Source organism: Phoenix dactylifera, chromosome 9, assembly GCF_051530095.1.
Source record: "Phoenix dactylifera cultivar Ajwa chromosome 9, Ajwa_hap1_PhDact_Kaust_v1.1, whole genome shotgun sequence".
Lineage (NCBI taxonomy): Eukaryota > Viridiplantae > Streptophyta > Magnoliopsida > Arecales > Arecaceae > Phoenix > Phoenix dactylifera.
The window spans coordinates 33188266-33207919 of NC_143198.1; the positions used below are offsets into that span (position 1 = coordinate 33188266).

The window sequence follows — 19654 nt, forward strand, 5'->3', positions numbered from 1 at the left end:
TGGCCACGGCTGCCTACATGACGGACAACTATTCTCGTTTCAGACTACCCACGACCCCGCGGTTCCAAATTTAAAGTTTTGGCAGCACCACGATCACGCCGTTTACCCACTAAAATCACCGAGTAACGAGTCACTGATGCTTTTCTGCTTGCTTTTCCGAGTAAAGTTTGCACTCGGTTATATCGCTAACTGTTTTCCAACAAAATACAAAACTTAAGTAAATCTCATGATCGAAAAATGCAAGTGAGATTCACAGGCGAGATATACGGTTTGTTGCCTTATCAACCAACATATAGCTTCAAACTACTCGACAACAGGCTCTAATCTTAACCTATTGTTGCTGGAAATTGGACCCGGGGGCAGTCTTCGGTCGAGGAGAGGGAGCGGCGATGAGTTCTCACGGCGGGGCGGCGGTCCGTCGGCGAGCGGCGTCCTCCGTCTGGGGCGGTCGGAGAGAAGGGGCGGCAGGTCCTCGTGGCGAAGCGGCGATCCGTCAGTTGGCGGCGTCCTCCGTCCGGGTGCCTGCACACGAACCGGTGGCCGGATTTTCCGGCGCCGGCCCTCCGACGCTCAAGTCAGGGAGGGGGCAAATAGTGTAGAAAGGGAGATAAATAATGTCTGTAGAGTGTATCAATCTTCCAACCCCCTCCTGAGAGGCCAAGGCTCCCTTTTATAGGCGGGGGTCGGTTTACCTGCGATGTAACAGGGCGAGGCCGTAGTACGGCTCGGCATGTTGTTCAGGTCGGCGCATGGTCAGGCGAATCATTGCTCTGATGTCGGCGGTGAGGGCGTCGTATAACCCGAACTAGCACGCTGTCAAACGAATTATTGCATTGGTGTCGGAGGTATGGCCGAGATCGGAGACTTATCATAGTTGACTAGACTCTGCTGGGCTGATTTGCCGTGGAGAGCTGAGAGTCCGTAGATGACAGGAGCCATGCGCATTTATGGTGGAGTAAGCTGGAGATCCGCATTTATTGTGGAGTAAGCCGGAGATCCACATTTATTGTGGAGTAAGCCGGAGATCCGCATTTATTGTGGAGTAAGTCGGAGATCCGCATTTATTGTGGAGTAAGCCGGAGATCCGCATTTATTGTGGAGTAAGCCGGAGGGTTACAGCGACCATGCGCAATAAATGCCAGAGGGGCGTCAGGGTATGGTCCTCGGCCAGACCTCTGAGGCGCACGGCCGTAGTAGGTGGCTGACAAGAGTAGACCTCGAACATCGTGGTTTTTCTTAGGTCGGAGGTCTCGAGGTCGGGCGTTCCGAAGTCGGATGCCGACTTCGGCCGTCCGAGGTCGGAAGTTGTACGGCTTCTTAGGGGCATTTATGTCATTTGGGAAAAAATCTTATTCCCCCCAACACTACCCTCCGACTTCCGAGTTCGAGCGACTTGTGGGCTCGGACGTGGGAAGTAAAGTCTGTCACTGAGGTTGGGGGCGAGTCTCGTCCGCCCCCTTGCGCTTCTCGGAGCTTTCATGGTGAAAACTGCGCCCTTTGGCGTCTCGAGGCTGCTTTATTCAGTGAGCTTATGATGAAGCTCGTATCATTACGCTTCTTGAAGCGGAGGTGGCGTCTCTTGAATCGCCAGGATCGCCTTACGGCGGATTAATGATGGGGGTCCTCGAGCTCGTCGAGGCGGTGCCTCAATCCCGTAATCGAGGCTTCTCGCTCATTAATGAGTGTGCCGTTACGGGGTTTAAAACGGACACGCGGCGTGACCCAAGGTCGGACGCTTCCGATTTCGTGTTACTGGATCACAATTCCGGAGAGGTGGAGGCCACATCGAGGCTCCACGTGTCCCAGATCTTATTAAATGAGGGGAGCGGGGCAGCGTCCGCTCGTTCCTCAAGACGATTTGATTTTGCAGATCCATGATGAGGCCACGAGATCCGATGGGACAACGCTTCGATTTCGTACCCGATTTATTAATCCGGAGTGAATACGGTGCCTCGGCTTCCGAGGTCGACACGTGGCGCAACCCGATCGGGGGATGGGAACCGACCCCATCGATCTGGGCCGTCAGGGGGGTCTATATAAACCCCTCGAGGTTGCCCTAAAGGTCTTGTTTGGCTGCTTCTTATTTTCGTTGCCTTTCTCCCTTGCTTCCTTTCTCAACCGAACCTTGCCGTCGGTGCCCGGAGCGATTTCCGGCGATGTTCAGTAGGTTTTCACCCTGTTTTCACTAGGGTTTCCTCTTTTCTTCTCCTCCCCAGCTTCCATTTTCCGCTTTTTTTAACTTTTATTTCGTTCTTCTGTGGGAATGGGTTTGGGTCCTGAGGAAGTGGGATCGAGCCTGTCGGGGGAGGAGTTGGAGCTGATCCGCTCCCGGTTCTTCTTCCAGCCCGGGTTTCGTCTTGAAACTGCGGGGCCGGAGGACAGGGTGACGCAGCCGCCCCCAGGTCGGATCGCGGTCTACCGCGAGACACTTTGGGCTGGCCTACGTTTTCCCGCCCATGAGTTCGTGAGCCAGCTGCTGGCCGAGTACCAGCTCGTCCCGGCGCAGTTGGCTCCGAACACGTGGAGGACCATAATCGGGTTCTTGTCCCTGTGCCTCGGGCACGGGATCCCGATCTCGGTAGGCCTCTTCCGCCGGTGTTTTCTGTTAAAGAAGAACCCGGCGGATGCAGGGTGGCTATACTTCGCCTTTCGGGGCGGTATGTCACTCTTCCAGGGTGCCCCTTCCTCGATTCATGAGTGGAAGGGGAAGTTTTTCTTCCTGGCGTCCGAGGCGCCTTGGGGGTTCGACCCGAGGTGGGGGAACCCTCGGTTGAAGACCCTCAATAAGCTCTCCGAGCCCTCGAGGAGGGAGCTGAGGACCCTGGACTCCGTGCGAGCCCTCGGGAGGGGCAACGACCTGACCGAGCTCCTGCGGGAGGACGCCCTGGCGAGCGTAGGTCTGAGCTCGGCGCGCCCCGAGGATAAGGGTGGTTACATTATTTTATTTTTTCTTCGTTCTTTGCTTTTACTGTCACTGGTCTGACACTTAACGAAATTTTGATTTCAGATATTCTCCGCCTGCCGACCAGCAACACATCACTTTTCTCTCGCCTGAGGAGGCGAGAGGCCGAGGCCGGAGGAGCTAGGCCCCAGCCCCGGAAGAGGGCGAGGTCGGACGGCGCCTCCAGTTCAGCCGGCATGAGCGGCCCCGAGGCGGGGGCCCCTGCAGCCGACCCGAGGCGGGAGCGGGTCGTTAGTGATGCGGGCCCGTCGGCCCCTCCTTGCCCTGCCCCCCTTGCCCAGCGGGGGGAGTCGTCCATGGCCCCGCAGCAGCCAGAACCCGGGCTTGCTCGAGGCCCCGAAGCGAGCGGCTCCGGGACCTCGGGCCCGGTCGTGCCGAGCTCTTCCCGGGCTTCCGAGAAGAGTCGGTCGAGCCGGACTCCCCTATTCCCGAGGGGAGCTCGGCCTTTCAGGATGCCGAGGTCGCGCGCTCCATGTTACGGCGTGCGGTACTTCCAGCGGACCGGGCCGTGTTCCGGAATGTTTCGCTGGAGGAGGTCGTTGGCAGCGCTTACTGCAACACCGCCCGGGTAAGCTTCCTTCTTAATTTCCTTGAGTTACTAGCGTACTTGTGTGCTTTTCAACTCACAATACCCTCGTTTCTTTCTTTTCAGCATATTCTCGAGCTCGACACCTTGGCGTTCATCGCCCACGGGTGTCGGGAAGAAGTCCGACAGCTCGGCCGACAGCTGGAGCCGGCCAAGAAAAGAGTCGCCGAGCTGGAGGCGGCGTTGGCCGCGGCCGAGGCTCGGTGGGCGGCCACCGAGGCTGAGCGCCTCGCTACGGCGGAGGGGCTCGGGGAGGAGAAGGCCGCCCACGCCCTAACCAGGTCGGCCTTGCGCGGCACGGAGGCGCGCTTAGGGGAGGTCCAGGCCGAGGTCGCGGCCCTCAGGTATGAGGACGGGTTCTCCCGCCTCCGAATCGAGCAACTTGAGGCCCGGGAGAGGAGGGCACTCGAGCGAGCCGAACATGCCGTGGAGCTCTTCAAGGAGTCGCAAGAGTTCCGCGACATGTTGGAGGAGGAGACAGTGGACGGGTTCCTCCGAGGTTTCGAGAACTTCCGGGCTCAGATGCGCCGGTACTGCCCTCAATACGACCTCTCGACGGTCTGTCCGAGGGAGGACCTGGGCCTGGGGTCCGACGTGGAAGCCCTCCCCGCCATTTTGACATCCGAGGCGGGGATATACGAAGAAGACCCCGCCGAGCCTTCGACGGGGGCGGCCGAGGCGGTTGGCACCATAGAGGCGGCTCCGGCGGCCGAGACGGACGCCGTCCCGGAGGCGGTACCCGAGGCCCCTACCCCCGACCCCGAGCCTGTGCCGGCTGAAAACCTCGAGATCATCAATGTGCCGGACGACCCCCCGGACGTTGCTCCCGCTGCTTAGGACTTAGCGTATTTTTCCTTTCTTTTTCATTGTATCCGAGGTCGGCTCTTAAATGGTCGACCTCCAATTTTGTAATCGGCCTTCGGCCTTCTGTTAATGAAAAACACTTTCATCATTATGTGTTTGCCTTTCTTTTTTATTGCGAACGAGGCTAGAGCCTTAGCTAACTGCCTCGACGACCTCTAACTTCACATCTTAGTTTTCGGGTTGCTTAACGAAGTTGTCCCCTTTTTCCGGGCTATGTCTTAGCCTCTCGGGTTTCAGTCATTCCGACCAAAAGGAGCTCCGAGTCTTAGGTTTTTTAGAAAATTCCTCTAAGTCCCATAGCTCGGATCTAAGAATCATGGAAGTCATCACGTTTAGCCTTTAGGGAAATCCCAAGGCATCGAGGTCGGGCCTTAGCCCTTCAAGTAAGACCGGACTAGGTCTATGCCTGCTGCTATTCGGAGATTTTAGTCGGGTTTCCGAACTTAACTCCGAACCCCTCGTAGGGAGCGCGGGCTAATAAGTAAGTCATCGTCGAAGGTTTTCGTAGTTATCGTTCTCGGACTCTGCCGAGATCTCGGTGAGCAAGGCTGGGATTTCCAAAAATTGCCTTGGTATCCATGTTTGGCTGATACACTCGTGGTCGGGACCACTTTCTCAGCTAGATGTCGGAGTTTACGTAGAAGAGCCGAGTTGGGCCCTAATTTATGAAGCCTTCGTACAGATTGCGGAGACTTGACGAACGGAGCCTGCATAATGTAGTTAGGGGGTCGATCTTAAGCCGACCCATTGGAGAGGCCCGACTTTGGGGCGAGATAAGACTCCAACGTTGGGATTTCGCTCAGCAATATGTAGATAAAATTTAACAAGGAGGGCGTCTAGTTGGATGTACCTCTTGCATTCTCCGAGTCACGCTTCGCATGGTGGAGTAGGTTGCCTCCTTTCCTCGTTGACCTTCGGAGTCATTTTGACTTAAAGGGGGGCTCGGGTTTCTCACGGACCCAACAGCGCCCACCGAGGTTGAGAGGATTTGGCGAGGCTTTATTGAATTGTAGCTCTCTGCGAGGTCGAGGGAGTTTCAGACCCCATGGTAGGACCTCGAGCGCCTCAACCTTGGTCGAGGGATCTTGCGTCAGGTCGGCGAGTCCGTGGACGCTTTGCTGACCTGTGGTGCCTCCCGTGGTCGAGGGAGTTTGGGACTCTACGGTCGACCCTCGGGGCATCCCGACCTTAGTCGAGGGATCGTTCGTCAGGTCGGCGGGTCTGGGCACGCTCTACCGACCTGCAACGCTTCCCGAGGTCGAGGGAGTCTGGTTCTCTACGGTCGACCCTCGGGGCATCCCGACCTTAGTCGAGGGATCGTTCGTCAGGTCGGCGGGTCTGGGCACGCTCTACCGACCTGCAACGCTTTCCGAGGTCGAGGGAGTCTGGTTCTCTACGGTCGACCCTCGGGGCATCCCGACCTTAGTCGGGGAATAGCTCGCTTCGGGGATCGGGGATCGTCGACCGCTCTCGGGGGTCCACTTCGTGGCGCCCCGGGTGGAGCCACCCTTTCCACCCCTTACGGCTTCTTCCCGAGGTCGAGGGAGTCTGGTTCTCTACGGTCGACCCTCGGGGCATCCCGACCTTAGTCGAGGGATCGTTCGTCAAGTCGGCGGGTCTGGGCACGCTCTACCGACCTGCGACGCTTCCCGAGGTCGAGGGAGTCTGGTTCTCTACGGTCGACCCTCGGGGCATCCCGACCTTAGTCGAGGGATCGCTCGCTTCGGGGATCGGGGATCGTCGACCGCTCCCGGGGGTCCACTTTGTGGCGCCCCGGGTGGAGCCACCCTTTCCATCCCTCACGGCGCCTTCCCGAGGTCGAGGGAGTCTGGTTCTCTACGGTCGACCCTCGGGGCATCCCGACCTTAGTCGAGGTAGGAGAACGAGCCGAGCTCGTCTGGTCAGAGAGGACCGTGCTCATAGGGAGAAGTTGATGGAGAACGAGCCGAGCTCGTCTGGTCAGAGAGGACCGTGCTCATAGATGGAAGTTGATGGAGAACGAGCCGAGCTCGTCTGGTCAGAGAGGACCGTGCTCATAGATGGAAGTTGATGGAGAACGAGCCGAGCTCGTCTGGTCAGAGAGGACCGCACTCATATCTTGACGTCTCGAGCATCCCTATAGCCGGGGCATCCCGACGAACCGGGGCATTCTGACCTTAGTCGAGGGAATTTCGAGCCAAGTCGATATTTCGTCGTCCTGCGATTCTTTCCGAGGTCGAGGGAGTTTGGGACTCTACGGTCGAGCCTCGAGGCATCCCGATTTTGGCCGAGGAATCTGAGGATCACAGACGACCCAATATTAGAAGAGAATTACAGCCATCAAGATAAGAGAATTGTTTGCGAAAAGGAAGCTGAGTCCATTGTCCTGATTGTCTTGAACCCCTAGGGGTTTTACTGGTAGTACATTCGTAGATTCTCGGAGTTCCAGCTTCGCGGGATCAGGGTCCCCTCTAGGGACTTTAATTTATACGCCCCTGGTCGTTGTACCCGGGCGATCTGATACGGCCCCTCCCAATTTGGGGCGAGCTTTCCTTGCTCAGTCGGTTGAGAAGCCTCGGCTCTCCTGAGGACGAGGTCCCCCACTTTGAAGAGCTTGGGCTTGACTCTAGAGTTGTAGTATTGGGCCGTTCGCTGTTGGTATCTCGCCATGCGGACCCGGGCAACCTCTCTTGTCTCTTCGACGAGGTCCAAGTTGCTCCTGAGCTGGAAAGAATTGGTGTCGGGGTCGTAATGCTCCACCCTTGAAGAAGGCAGGCCGATCTCCAACGGGATGACGGCCTCGGTGCCGTATGCTAGGTTGAAAGGGGTCTCTCCCGTGGGCAGTCGGAACGTGGTCCGGTACGCCCAAAGGACATTGTACAAGTCCTTGACCCACTGTCCTTTGGACCGATCAAGCCTAGCCTTGAGCCCCTGCAAAATAGTGCGGTTAGTTACCTCAGTTTCCCCGTTTGTCTGGGGGTGAGCGACTGAGGTGAAACGGTGATCAATGCCGAGCTCAGAGCAAAATTCCCTGAAACGAACATTGTCAAATTATCGACCATTGTCAGATATAAGGATACGGGGTAGTCCGAATCTGCAGATTATGGACCTCCACACGAAGTCTCGCATCTTTTGCTCGGTGATCCGGGCGACGGGTTCGGCCTCGACCCATTTGGTGAAGTAGTCGATGGAGACGACCAGGAACTTTCTCTGTCCGGTGGCCAGGGGAAAGGGCCCCAGGATGTCGATCCCCCATTGGGCAAACAGCCAGGGGGCGATGATGGAGGTCAGCAGAGCTGAAGGTCGGCGCTGGACATTGGTGTTTCGCTGGCACCGATCGCACTTCCGGACGAAATCCATTGCATCCTTCTAGAGTGTGGGCCAATAATATCCTTGTCGCAGGACCTTATGGGCTAATGCCCGACCCCCCAGGTGATTTCCGCAGATCCCTTCATGGACCTCTCGGAGGGCATAGTCCGCCTCGGAGGGGCGGAGGCATCTGAGAAGGGGAGAAGTAAATGATCGCCGGTAGAGTCTATTCTCGTATAAGACATACCGGGGGGTCTGGCGCTTGATTCGGCGAGCTTCCGTCTCGTCGTGAGGTAGGGTTCCGTCCTGAAGGTAGCAGACGAGCCCATCGATCCAGCTTGGCTCGGAGTCGATGCACATGGTGGGCTCGGGTTCCTCCGTGCTGGGGATCTGAAGATACTCGAGCGCTGTTCCCTTGGGAAGCTCGCTTATGCGGGAGGTTGCCAATTTGGATAGTTGGTCTGCCCTGAGGTTTTCCGTTCTGGGGATGTATTGAATATTGAAAGAATTCAGGGCAGATATGAGTTCCCGCACCTTTTGGAGATACTTTTGCATGGATGGCTCTTTAGCTCCAAAATCTTCTTGGACCTGGTTCACCACCAGCTGGGAGTCACTGAAGGCCGTCAGGTCTTCCACTCTTAGTTCTTTCGCCAGCTTGAGCCCGGCGATGAGAGCCTCATACTCGGCCTCATTGTTCGAGGCCGGAAATTCGAGGCGCAAAGCTTGCTCGGCCACCACTCCGTCTGGACTGGTGAGGATAAGTCCGGCCCCGCTACCCCCCGAGGTCGAAGACCCGTCCGAGTGCAGGACCCATGGCTGCCTCGGGGCCTCCTCTACGGATTCGGGTGGCCTCTCGGGGTTGTCCGGAAGGGTGCACTCCACGATGAAGTCGGCGAGTATCTGAGCTTTGATAGCCGGCCTGGGCCGATATTCGAGGTCGAATTCCCCGAGCTCGACCGCCCATTTGGCGATCCTCCCCGCACGATCCGACCTTTGCAATATCTGCTTCATAGGCTGGTCGGTCAATACAGCTATCGTGTGGGCTTGGAAGTAAGGCCTGAGTCTCCGAGCCTAGATGATGAGAGCGAAGATGGTCTTCTCAAGTTTAGAATACCGGGTCTCAGCATCCCTGAGAACCCGGCTGGTGTAATAGACCGGCTTTTGGAGCTTGTCCTCTTCCCGGACGAGAACTGAGCTCACTGCAGCTGGGGAGACGGCCAAGTATAAGTAAAGAATCTCGCCTTTCTGGGGCTTGGTGAGCAGCGGGGGAGAGGCCAGAAGGCTCCGAAGCTCCTCAAAGGCCTACTGGCATTCTTCCGTCCATCGGAAGTCTTTCGGCCATTTGAGGCTCTCGAAGAAGGGGAGGCATCGCTCGGCTGACCGAGAGACGAACCTTCCCAGGGCGGCAACCCGCCCCGCGAGCCGTTGCACCTCCTTAACAGTCTTTGGAGGCGACATCTCTTGCAGTGCCCGGATTTTCTCCGGGTTGGCTTCAATTCCGCGCTGGGTCACTATGAAACCCAGGAACTTGCCCGAGGTGACCCCGAACGCGCACTTCGCCGGGTTGAGTTTAATTTGATATCTTCTGAGCTTGGCGAATGTCTCGTTGAGATCGGCTATGTGGTGTTCCGCCGCCCGGCTCTTTACCAACATGTCGTCCACATAGACCTCCATGTTCCGGCCGATCTGGTCTTTAAAAATTTGGCTGACCAGTCTCTGATAGGTGGCCCCAGCATTCTTCAGGCCAAAGGGCATCACCTTGTAGCAGTAGGTGCCCTTGTCGGTGATGAAGGCCGTCTTCTCCTCGTCTTCTGGCGCCATTCGGATTTGATTGTACCCTGAAAAGGCGTCCATAAAAGTTAGCAGCTGGTGTCCTGAAGTGGAGTCGACGAGCTGGTCGATGCTCGGGAGGGGGAAGCTGTCTTTCGGGCAGGCCTTGTTCAGGTCGGTATAGTCCACGCACATACGCCACTTCCCGTTGGCCTTCTTTACGAGGACTACGTTGGCGAGCCAGTCCGGGTAGGAGACCTCCCGGATGAAGCCGGCCCCGAGGAGTTTGTCCACCTCCTCAGCCGCAGCTCGTTGTCGTTCCGGGGCGGAGCCTCTTTTCTTCTGCTTTACAGGCCTGCTGGTCGGTCTCACCTGGAGTCGGTGGACCATGACCTCAGGGTCAATTCCTGGCACGTCCGCGGGCGATCAGGCGAAGACGTCAGCGTTGTCCCGCAGGAAGCTGACGAGGCAATCCCTCTCGCGGGCGCCGAGGCCGGAGCCGACCTGCACAGTTAGCTTGGGAAAATTTTCTTGTAGTGGGATTTGAATAAGGAGCTCACCGGGCTCTACTTGCTTCTTCCAGAGGGTGTCCCTCGCATCGAGGGTTTCTATGGGCAGCGAAGGGCCCATCGGGTGGTCCGGCGCCTCGGCTGGTTGCTTTACTGTGTGGGCCGCCAAGTAGCATTGCTTGGCGACCAGCTGGTCTCCGCGGACCTCGCCTACTCCTTGGTCGGTGGGGAACCGCATGAGCAAATGGCGAGTTGAAACCACGGCTCGAAGGGCATTTAGCCCTGGGCGCCCAAGGATGGCGTTGTAGACCGAGGGCAGACGGACCACCAGGAGGTCCATCCTCACTGTGCTCTCCCGGGGGGCGAGGCCGACTGTGACAAGGAAGCTAGCCTCACCTTCAACCGGGACTGCATCTCCGGTAAACCCAACCAACGGGGCATTGACTCTCCGGAGATGCCCTTCTGTCAATCCCATTTTTTGGTAGGCATGATAATACAAAATGTTGGCTGAGCTTCCATTGTCAACTAGGACACGCTTTACATCAAACCTATTTACAATCATAGAGATGACCACAGCATCATCATGGGGGGTTTCGACCCCTTCTAAGTCCTCGTCCGAGAACGAGATGACTTCACCAGTACGTGGGCGCTTCGGGGGTGCTCCCAGGGCGGCCGTTCCTGCCGAGGCCCGCCCGATCATGTTGATGGTGCCGGCGATGGGCCTGTTGTCGCCCGGATTTTCGGTTGGTGCGACATTCTCCGCCGGCCTCCTTTCCTCAGGTCGGTTCCTCACGAACCGGTTGAGTACTCCCCGTCGGATGAGCGCTTCTATCTCATCCCGGAGTTGGTAGCAGTCCTCCGTGTCGTGCCCACGATCTCGGTGGAAGCGGCAATACTTCCTGGGATTCCGGGGGAATCCCGTGTCTCGCATAGGAGGTGGGGGTCGGAAGAAGTCCCGACCCTCGATTTCCATCAGGATTTCGGCCTGGGGAGCATTGACGGGTGTGTAGTTCTCGTACTTTCCCGGGTACGTCCGAGGCCGTGGTGGGGACCTCGGCCGAGGAGGGGTCCTTTGCTGAGATCGCCTCTGCTGTCGGGGCGGACTTCTCAGTCTGGGGAGGTTCTTCTCTCGGCGGGGGGATCGGCTCCTTTGTCGGCCGCGCTCCTCGCGGCGTTTCTTCTGCTTCTTAGAGGCGGGCTCAATTGCCCCCCGCCTGGATGCAACTGCCTCCTCGGCCTTGGCATACTTCCGGGCTCGGGCCAACATTTTAGTGAAGTCGGCCGGGAAGCTCTTCTCGATGGAGAAGAGGAATCGGTAGGAGCGAACCCCAGTCTTCAGAGCCGACATAGCCATCGACTGGTCTAGCTCGCGAACCTCCCATGTGGCGGCGGTGAAGCGGTCCAGGTACTCCTTGAGGGGCTCCCCCTCTTTCTGTTTGATGTCGAGGAGGGAGTCTGACGTCCGTTGCTGGCGCCGGCTGGCAGCGAAGTTGGTGGCGAACTGCCTGCCGAGCTGCTCAAAAGAGGACACCGTATTCGGCTTCAGTCCAGAAAACCAAAGCCGAGCGGTCCCTCGGAGGGTCGCTGGGAAGGCCTTGCAGAGTATGGCCTCCGAGGACCCTTGTAGGGCCATGAGGGCCCGATAGCTCTCTAGGTGGTCGAGAGGGTCGGTCGTCCCGTTGTAGGGTTCCACCTGAGGCATTTTGAACCTCGCGGGAACCGGCTCATCCTCGATCTGGCGGGAGAAGGGGGACTTGGTGGTGAACTCAAAGTCTCCCTCTTGTCTTGCCTTCTTGCTGTGGAGCGCCGCAATCTGACGCTCCAGATGCTCAACTTTTCGGTCGAGCTCTCCCACCCGTGGGATTGTCGCTGTGGTTTGCGCCGGCTCACGGTGATCTGGGGCTGACTCTGCCTCAGAAAGTTGGGGTCTCCGATCGAAACCTTCTCCCGGTAACTCCCTCCGGGGAGAAGCTCGTTCTCCGTTGTTGGCTCTAGAAGAGCCATGCAAGTTTTGGCTTGGGAAAACCGGGCCGTTGGGGAGACACTCCGGCGGGGCCTGAGCCCGTGGGGGGAGCGTAGGTAAGGCTTCCTCGCGCCGCAAACTCTGCACGGCGGCGGCCAGGGCCTGGACTTGCTGTACCAAGGCGTCGAACTGTTCCGGCTGGACCAGAGGAACTGGGTCAGCCGGAGTTGGAGAATTCTGGACAGAGTGTCCAGGGCTTTGCGGGGGACGCCGGGAGATGTTAGAGGCTCCCTTACTTCTCAACTTCATGACTGCTACTCGGGTCCCTTTCTCTAGCGCCAACTGTTGCTGGAAATTGGACCCGGGGGCAGTCTTCGGTCGAGGAGAGGGAGCGGCGATGAGTTCTCACGGCGGGGCGGCGGTCCGTCGGCGAGCGGCGTCCTCCGTCTGGGGCGGTCGGAGAGAAGGGGCGGCAGGTCCTCGTGGCGAAGCGGCGATCCGTCAGTTGGCGGCGTCCTCCGTCCGGGTGCCTGCACACGAACCGGTGGCCGGGTTTTCCGGCGCCGGCCCTCCGACGCTCAAGTCAGGGAGGGGGCAAATAGTGTAGAAAGGGAGATAAATAATGTCTGTAGAGTGTATCAATCTTCCAACCCCCTCCTGAGAGGCCAAGGCTCCCTTTTATAGGCGGGGGTCGGTTTACCTGCGATGTAACAGGGCGAGGCCGTAGTACGGCTCGGCATGTTGTTCAGGTCAGCGCATGGTCAGGCGAATCATTGCTCTGATGTCGGCGGTGAGGGCGTCGTATAACCCGAACTAGCACGCTGTCAGACGAATTATTGCATTGGTGTCGGAGGTATGGCCGAGATCGGAGACTTATCATAGTTGACTAAACTCTGCTGGGCTGATTTGCCGTGGAGAGCTGAGAGTCCGTAGATGACAGGAGCCATGCGCATTTATGGTGGAGTAAGCTGGAGATCCGCATTTATTGTGGAGTAAGCCGGAGATCCGCATTTATTGTGGAGTAAGCCGGAGATCCGCATTTATTGTGGAGTAAGCCGGAGATCCGCATTTATTGTGGAGTAAGCCGGAGGGTTACAGCGACCATGCGCAATAAATGCCAGAGGGGCGTCAGGGTATGGTCCTCGGCCAGACCTCTGAGGCGCACGGCCGTAGTAGGTGGCTGACAAGAGTAGACCTCGAACATCGGGATTTTTCTTAGGTCGGAGGTCTCGAGGTCGGGCGTTCCGAAGTCGGACGCCGACTTCGGCCGTCCGGGGTCGGAAGTTGTACGGCTTCTTAGGGGCATTTATGTCATTTGGGAAAAAATCTTATTCCCCCCAACACCTATATATATATTGCATTTCCTGAGGCCCTCTAGCTAAGAACTCTTTCGACTCTCTTGCACTACCTCTCTACACTTCTAAGGCCTTCTACTATTTTTTGAGAAGTGTGTCTGATTTAGACATCGAAGAGTCCCTTGCCAGAAACGCTTCACATAATATACTTTTTTATTTTTATTGTTTCAGATTGGAGCCAGCATTGAAGCGCTACCCGAAGCTGTTTCTTTGCCATCCAATGCTGACTTGTGCATGTTCAACATCGGGATCACCTTCGATCGAGCGCAGTAGTCCAGCGGAGCATTACTATGGAGGCGTGCAGTGATCCTCTCTGATCTTTCTTATTCAGATGGTAGACAAGCTGGGATCTCTAATAATCCTCACCAACTCGACGTATAAGCCGGACTGATTTCTAATGGCAACATATCTAAAAGCTTTATGTTCATAATGAAGTTTTGTAAAACAACCTTGCTCAATGAAGAGCCCTACGTGAAAAGTCGAGAATTCCAAAGAGTTCTCAGATACGTCCTCTGTCTCTCTTCACCTCACCATGACTCTCCGCGCGTCAGGCAACTACTCTCGTTTCTCACCACCCGTAGCATAACTATTCCAAATTTCAAGTTCCAGCAGCTCCTCGATCGCGCCGTGTGCCCACTAAAATCAGAGAGTAATGAGTTTAGTATGTGAATGGTTCATCAAAGAAATTAGTATGTAGATGCCACCAACTCTCTGATTGATCTTCCTCTCCAATAGCTCCTAAAATTGACACGGGCAAACAAACTCACAGAAAATAATACATAGTTTTCAATAATATTTTTAATATACTTGATGGGGGGGGGGGGGGGGGGGGGGGGGGGATGGATCGTCTTACCCCAGCATTGGACCACCCCATTCTGGCCAAGCAGACCTTAGCGTCGAGCAGGCCAGATCTCGGGCCTCGTCGAAAGCCGAGCTAACCTCGGCCTCTTCCCACAAATCAAGTCGCTGCCACAACTTGCAGCAACCTTCTTTGATGACATAATGACATCCCAGGCTTAAGCTCGGGGCGCCCTGCAGTGCCCCGTCGGCCGCAGGCATCCACAATGACTTTCCGGGCCTAAGCTCGGGGCGTCCTGCAGTGTCGACTAAAAACCCAAGAGGCCTCGTCGACCGTTCGCAGGTATCTTCGACGATGCATCCCGACCCGACCTCGGGGTGCCAAGTATCCTCGACGACGCGCTCCGACCTCGAGTCGGGGCGCCAGGTATCTACAACGATACCATCGGCAACAGGCAATGGCACCCCGATCTGAGTGGGGGCGCCCTACGGAGCCAACTAAGAGCTGAGGAGGCTGGGCCGACCTCACCAAACATATGTCGCAACCCCTAAGTCAGCCCGACCTCAGTGCTCACCAAGCTGACTTCGCTAAGTATATGCTACGCCCTCCAAGCGAGTAAATTATATTTACACCCAATAGTATGAAAAATCTACGCTTACCCCTTTAAGGTTTATTTTTATCCAATACTTTAGCCTATAACTTAACGGAACATTAGTCAAACTATTAACTTTTAATGGAACCCAAGTACTATGTCAAAAAGAAATTTAAAATTACCAAAATAACTTTACTTTAGTCTTCTTAAGGTTTACGTTTATTACACTTACACCTAATATTTGTAAAACCAATAGTTAAGTCAGTTAAATTGACAGCAGTAGTGAAACCATTTATCTATTATAAAAAGTCAAAATTACCCTGATAAAAAAATAGGACTTTTATTTCATTTTTCCTACTCCTCCATCTCTTCGATGTCTTCTGTCTTTAAGAGTCTTCTTCTCTTTGAGATTAAGTGGCTAGGGTTTCTTTCTCGCTTCACCACACACCATGAGCATGCCTTCCCAACGAACGACTAACAACAAGTTTTCCTTTCCAACCGGCATCAGGCGACGAGCATCCTTAATTTCCAACTAGCAATTGGCAACGAGCATTCTTTTTTATCATGTTTTGTTCTTGCTTCCCAGCCCACCATGTCATAGAGATTAGGGATGCCAGTGTATCATTTGTTGATTCTAAGTTCTCCCTGTCCAATATCGCAAATATTATTTCTTAACATTGTCGCTTTGGATGGGGATTCTTATGTTTACATATAAAATTATGATAGCTCTTGCAGCCTATCATCAAAAGGATCCAAATCAGTATGTGTGTGAGAACTCTTCTTTTTTAAGGGTGCATCGGTTGCGGTTCCATTACCTAGCTTGGACCATGAACAAATTAGCTCAAGCGACAAAATTTTTGATACTAGTTTCCTGCAGCAGAAAATTTTAGAAATATCCACTTGTTTACAAGATCTAGATTGTTTTTTTCTTGGCGCATAACTTTTTTCTGATGATTCATCAAGATCAAACTTCAGACCCATGACGCCTCATGGTTGTTCTTCTCCTTAGATAGATGTTATATTACTTAAGACTACTTTAGTTATTTTCTAAATATTTTTTAAATATTTAGGCCATTCAAGTCAACAATTTGGCTATCATTTTGTTTAGTTATGGATTAAAGTATTGAATAAAAATAAACTTTAAGAGGGGGAAGGGTAGATTTTTCAAACAATTAGATATAAGTATATTTTATCTCCATTTTTAAAGATTTTCTGTAATTTACTCATCACTTAAAGATAATTTTAACTTTTTACACTAGGTAAATTGGTTCGCTAACATCGTTAATTAATTTTATAAATTATTAAATATAAATATAATAAACATAAATTTTAAAAAAATATATAATTTATTTTTTTAAATATAATATATGACGCTTTTGATCGAACTTAATCTGTGCTTGGGTTGGTGCCCCGGGTCCAACTAATAATTTCTCCATCTCTGTGACGTGCTAGCGACGTGACAACTGCAACCAAGCTCACCTTGGAATACTTAATGCGCCAATGCGCATCCCAGACCCACACTGCATGGATCTCTATAAACGCACCAAAAGCACTAGCATCTCCCACATCAAACAAAAGAAGAAAGGAAAACTCGAAACCATTCCCAGAATCCCACCACCGTGATGAGCTTCTCCGTGACAAAGTTGGCTCCGGCCATAGTCGGCCCCTGCGAGCCCACCCCGTCGGCCAGCCTTCCCCTATCCCCCATCGATCGGGCCCCGGGCATGAGGCGCTTGATCGACTTGTTCCTCGTGTTCGGCCAGCCTGCTCAGGACCCAGCAAAGGTCGTGCGGGAAGCCTTGTCCAGGGCTTTGGTCTCCTACTACCCCGTAGCCGGGCGGTTCGCGGTGTCCGATAATGGCGAGCTCGCCGTGGCTTGCACCGGCGACGGCATATGGTTCGTCGAGGCGTCGGCGGATTGCAGCCTTAAAGATGTTAACAATCTCGAACGCCCTTTCATGATCCCAAAGGAAGAGCTCATTCCATGTCCTCCACCTCAGGTCAGCCAAGAGGATGTGTTCTTAATGTTGCAGGTACGCTAGCTCTCCCTTTGTTCCCCACCTTTCTTTTTTTCCCTTGAGTATTTACTCGTTTATTTTTCCTCTTGATGTAAAATGGTAAGCTTACATGCTTCTAGACTAGACAGGGATGGCCAACCTAACACGCCTGGTTGTCCTCTATTCTGTCTATTAGTATTGAAGATTGCTTGTCTTTCCTTTCACATGGGGCAGCAAATGGTGGACCTGCCCATTCGAGGTCTGATTAAATTGATTAGAAAGTTGGATCCAGCCTCACGTGATAAGACTTCTTTTTCTTTTTAATATTGGCCGGGAAATTGCCTGCCCGCAGACTACCATAATAAAAACAAAAACCTTTGTTTGGTCCAACTCGCTAGCACGATCGAAGGGACATAGGAAATATTATGCTATTGTTACCAAGACTGCTTGGACTTTCATACACGCATCTCTTTTTTTCTTTTCTTTTCTTTTTTTTAATCTTTTGATGATCAGGTTACCCAATTCAGTTGTGGAGGATATGTGGTCGGCATCAGATTCAATCATGCAATTTTTGATGGTGTCGGCGTAGCTCAATTCCTGAAAGCAATCGCGGAGCTGGCCAAAGGTGTTGCACGGCCCACCGTCGAGCCAATCTGGTGCAGGGAGGCCATTCCTGACCCTCCAAAGCTCGTGCCGCAGGGGCCTCCACCAGTCTTCCAACCTTTAGCCCTGGAGCAAAGTATATTAGATATATCCCTAGACCGCATCGACCGGATCAAGAGCCAATTCACAAGCGAGACGGGCCAAAAGTGCTCCACGTTCGACGCTGTGGGTGCAGTGCTGTGGCATTGCCGGACACGAGCGATTAATGTGGAGCCCCAGGCCGATGCCCACCTAGCTTTTCCGGTGAGCACCCGTCGCTTGCTGCAAGAGGTGCTGCCCAAGGAGGAAGGCTATTATGGCAATTGCGTCTATCCAATGGCAATCACAGCGCCCAGTGAGAAGATAAAGAAGGCATCCATTGTTGAGATTGTGAGTCTGATTAGAGAGGCTAAAGAGAGTGTGCCGACCAAGTTTTCGAGATGGGTGAAGGGAGACCCCAGGGAGGGGCCATGCATGGTGCCGCTGGAGTATGGATCGCTTTGCGTGACGGATTGGAGTCGGGTGGGGTTCTATGAGGTGGACTTTGGGTGGGGTGGACCCATCCAAGTTGCTCCACTGACTGAGGATGACCTCATCCCTTGGTGCATCTTGCTCCAGTCCCCTGCGCCCATGCGAGGTGTGCGGCTGCTGCTGCGATGCCTCCTCAAGGAACACTTGGAAGCATTCCATGATCAAATGAGCAGCCTGGTCTAGCAAGATTTTCGCTCGTTTAAACCTTCACAGGAGAAAAATTAAATGGAGAGCTTGTAATACTCGATCCTCGTGCTTTGCTTTTAGATATTGTTGTCATAGCTATCAAGCCTTACCGTAATTAATTTGGAACAGCTCTATAAATTCTATTACTTGCATGCTTTCCTGCTTGGAACTACCTCTAATGTCTAGAAATACAAATTACGGCAAACCAAACTGCCAAAGCCAGCATGCTCGAACGTATGGCCTATGATGCGAAGCAGGTAGTAAGTGTAGATATTTGCAAGACAGCCGCTTGATCTTTCTTTAGCTGATTTCCTTGGATGCGTGTTCTGGATCTACGACTATTCCAGCATTACGCCATTACCCCCACGGCCCCACCTACAAAAATGGTCGGACCCACCGTGCAAGGCCTAGTCCAACGGCCCGCACGCTGATTGGTTAAACGAGAGCACAACCTGCGGATGGCCAAGAAATATCAGCCGCCCGCCACCCTACTCTGTCGGTGCCAGCTGGTGGAGGAGACCTTTTTTTTCCTTGATAAGACTCAAATATGTATTGTTCGCCATATATATATATATATATACATATATATATATATACAAAAATATTTTTTTTAAAGTTGATATCAAAATTATAAAATTTTTAAAAAATAATTTTTATATGTTTTGTTGATCGCGAAAAAATAATATATTTGAGAACAGGTTGAGCATTTAATTTCTAAAAAATTATATAAAATATCTGTTATGTTTTCGATTAAAAAAAAAAAATCTTATCCTATTCTATCTAAAAGCTTAGAGATATATTTGGCAAAAAAACATCTAAATTTCTAGCCAGCCAAAATTGGGCTTTTTCATATCCTACAGATATGTAAATCTTATTTCCCATATAAATGCTATTTGTCCACGTTTCTCTTTGGAAAACTCCACTAAAAATGAAACTTTTCTTCATTTTTCTACTAACCATATTTTTTTCTCTTCTTTTTCCACAAACCAAACAAATTTTTATTCTTTTTTTCAACCTAGAACCGGCACATGCATCTCTTCTATTCAATAAATGCCAATTATGACTTGCTTGTGAACTATCTTGTTTGACGGCCATCTATCTCTTGATAACAGTTATCGATAATTGCGCAACGTTCTGCGGTGCCCCATAAGCACCACAAAAGATCCATGCTCTTTGTCAACCAGGATCCTCAGCAAATATTTATAAACTGTCTTATTTGATGACTATCTATTTCTTAATAGCGGCCATCCACGCCTGCTGCGCCATCGCACATGCACTATAGGGGATTTGTGCTCCACACCTTAGCAACTCTGCCACGTTCGGACCGTCGCACGATATCAAGGCAAAGTTGCTTCTCATCTACATAAAGAATCACAGAGCAAAATCCGGGTCATGAACGTGCCTTCTAAGGCCTGCCGGCCTTAGAACAGTATGGCCAGTAAGAATAGCGAAATAAGGAAAACAAAAGGGCCTATATAAGGCTTTGGCTCAGATTGATCTACACCCAATCAGATTTTAATTGGTGACGGTTACCTACTCCTAACGGACAAAGTGAACCTTTTTAATTCAATCTTTTATTTTTTAATTAAGAATTAATCAATTTTTTTGGG

At 53.1% G+C, this 19654-nt stretch overlaps 1 protein-coding gene across 1 annotated transcript; it reads left to right on the top strand.

Moving 5' to 3' along the window:
• The first annotated feature begins 16144 nt into the window (after positions 1 to 16144).
• On the top strand, positions 16145 to 18190 carry LOC103720896 (acyl transferase 5-like). The gene is made up of 2 exons (XM_008810860.5): positions 16145 to 16721; positions 17199 to 18190. The coding sequence occupies exons 1-2, from the start codon at positions 16311 to 16313 to the stop codon at positions 18039 to 18041; spliced, it is 1254 nt and encodes a 417-aa protein (XP_008809082.3). The 5' UTR covers positions 16145 to 16310; the 3' UTR covers positions 18042 to 18190.
• Positions 18191 to 19654: the final 1464 nt, after the last annotated feature.